Source organism: Myzus persicae, unplaced genomic scaffold (genome assembly GCF_001856785.1).
Source record: "Myzus persicae strain clone G006 unplaced genomic scaffold, MPER_G0061.0, whole genome shotgun sequence".
Classification (NCBI taxonomy): Eukaryota; Metazoa; Arthropoda; class Insecta; order Hemiptera; family Aphididae; genus Myzus; species Myzus persicae.
The window spans coordinates 56-1372 of record NW_019103482.1 but is presented as its reverse complement, the minus strand read 5'-3'; the positions used below and the strand labels follow the sequence as shown (position 1 = coordinate 1372).

Genomic DNA, 1317 nt, shown 5'->3' with positions numbered 1-1317 from the left:
GGTGACAATGTAGCAAACATAATGAAAAAGAAAGTTTTAAAAAAAGTATGTGTTACTAGATGGGAGGCAAGACATGATGCAGTGTATGCTTTAAAAGATAGATACATTGATGTTTTAAAATCATTAACTAACATTTCCTTGACCAGTCAAAAAACAGAAGAAAGAACAAAAAGCATTGGGATAAAAAATAAAATTGAATCTTTTGAATTTATTTTACTGTTAATAATTTGGGAAAATATTTTAAGACCGTTATACACTGTTTCTAAATTATTACAGTCCCCAAATACTACTCTTCATCAAGCTTGTGAATTGCTTGAAAATTGTGTCGGATCAATTAAAAGTTTAAGAACAAATTATAATGAAATTGTGACTTCATCAAAAATATTGTGTTCAAAATGGGGAATATCAACTCAACCTAAAAGCCGTCGTCGAGTGTTTACCAAAAAACATTTTGATGAAATTAATCATGTAGATGAGGATAGAAGAATTGATATAACTGAAGACAACTTTCGGGTGTCAGTGTTCTTACCTATTATTGATACTGCGTTGTCACAATTACAAGGAAGGTTTGAAGGAATGAAGACAGTACACAATAATTTTGAATTTTTAACTCCTTCTATGATACTAGATTCTGAAGAATCAGAATTGATAAAAACTGCATATGACTTTGTTCAGTTTTATCAAAACGATATAAGTTCTGATTTCCCTAGACAACTTTTATCACTTAAAGAAAATTTAAAAAATATGAAGTTGAAGACTATAAGAGATCTTAGTGATTTTTTTATAGAAAATGATCTTTGTTCAGTCTATAGTGACATTATGACTGCATGCATTATATTTTTAACACTACCAGTAACTGTAGCTTCGGCAGAACGCTCTTTTTCTAAATTAAAACTTATAAAAAATTACTTGAGGAATTCTGTTAGCCAAGAACGTTTATCACACATAGCTGTACTGAACATAGAAAAAAAGAAAACACAAGAATTAAATATTGAAAAAATAATCAACGATTTTGCTCATAATAAAGCTAGGAAAAAGAATTTTCTAAAATGATAATATTTGTACTCTTTTCTATTCCAGTTAGTGAATAATATAATATTATATAATTTTATTCTTTCAAATTTGTATTATAATACGAATGCTATTGTAATAAACTGTATTAAGGTACATAATTTTATGTTTTATTTATACTTAAAAATTAAAAAATATCAACTGAGATGAAAACACATATGGTTTTAGGTTTACATTTCGAATGGAGGCCTATGCATAAATTATTTGACTATTTTTGTAGGTAAAATTATTTAAAATAAAGTGATA

The 1317-nt window shown here is 27.0% G+C and overlaps 1 protein-coding gene across 1 annotated transcript; it reads left to right on the top strand.

The window, feature by feature from the left end:
• Positions 1-472: 472 nt before the first annotated feature.
• On the top strand, positions 473-951 carry LOC111034593 (the record flags this gene model as incomplete). Its single annotated transcript, XM_022315875.1, has 1 exon — positions 473-951. A coding segment is annotated over one exon (479 nt), but the record flags the coding sequence as incomplete, so codon positions are not given.
• Between the last annotated feature and the right edge of the window lie 366 nt (positions 952-1317).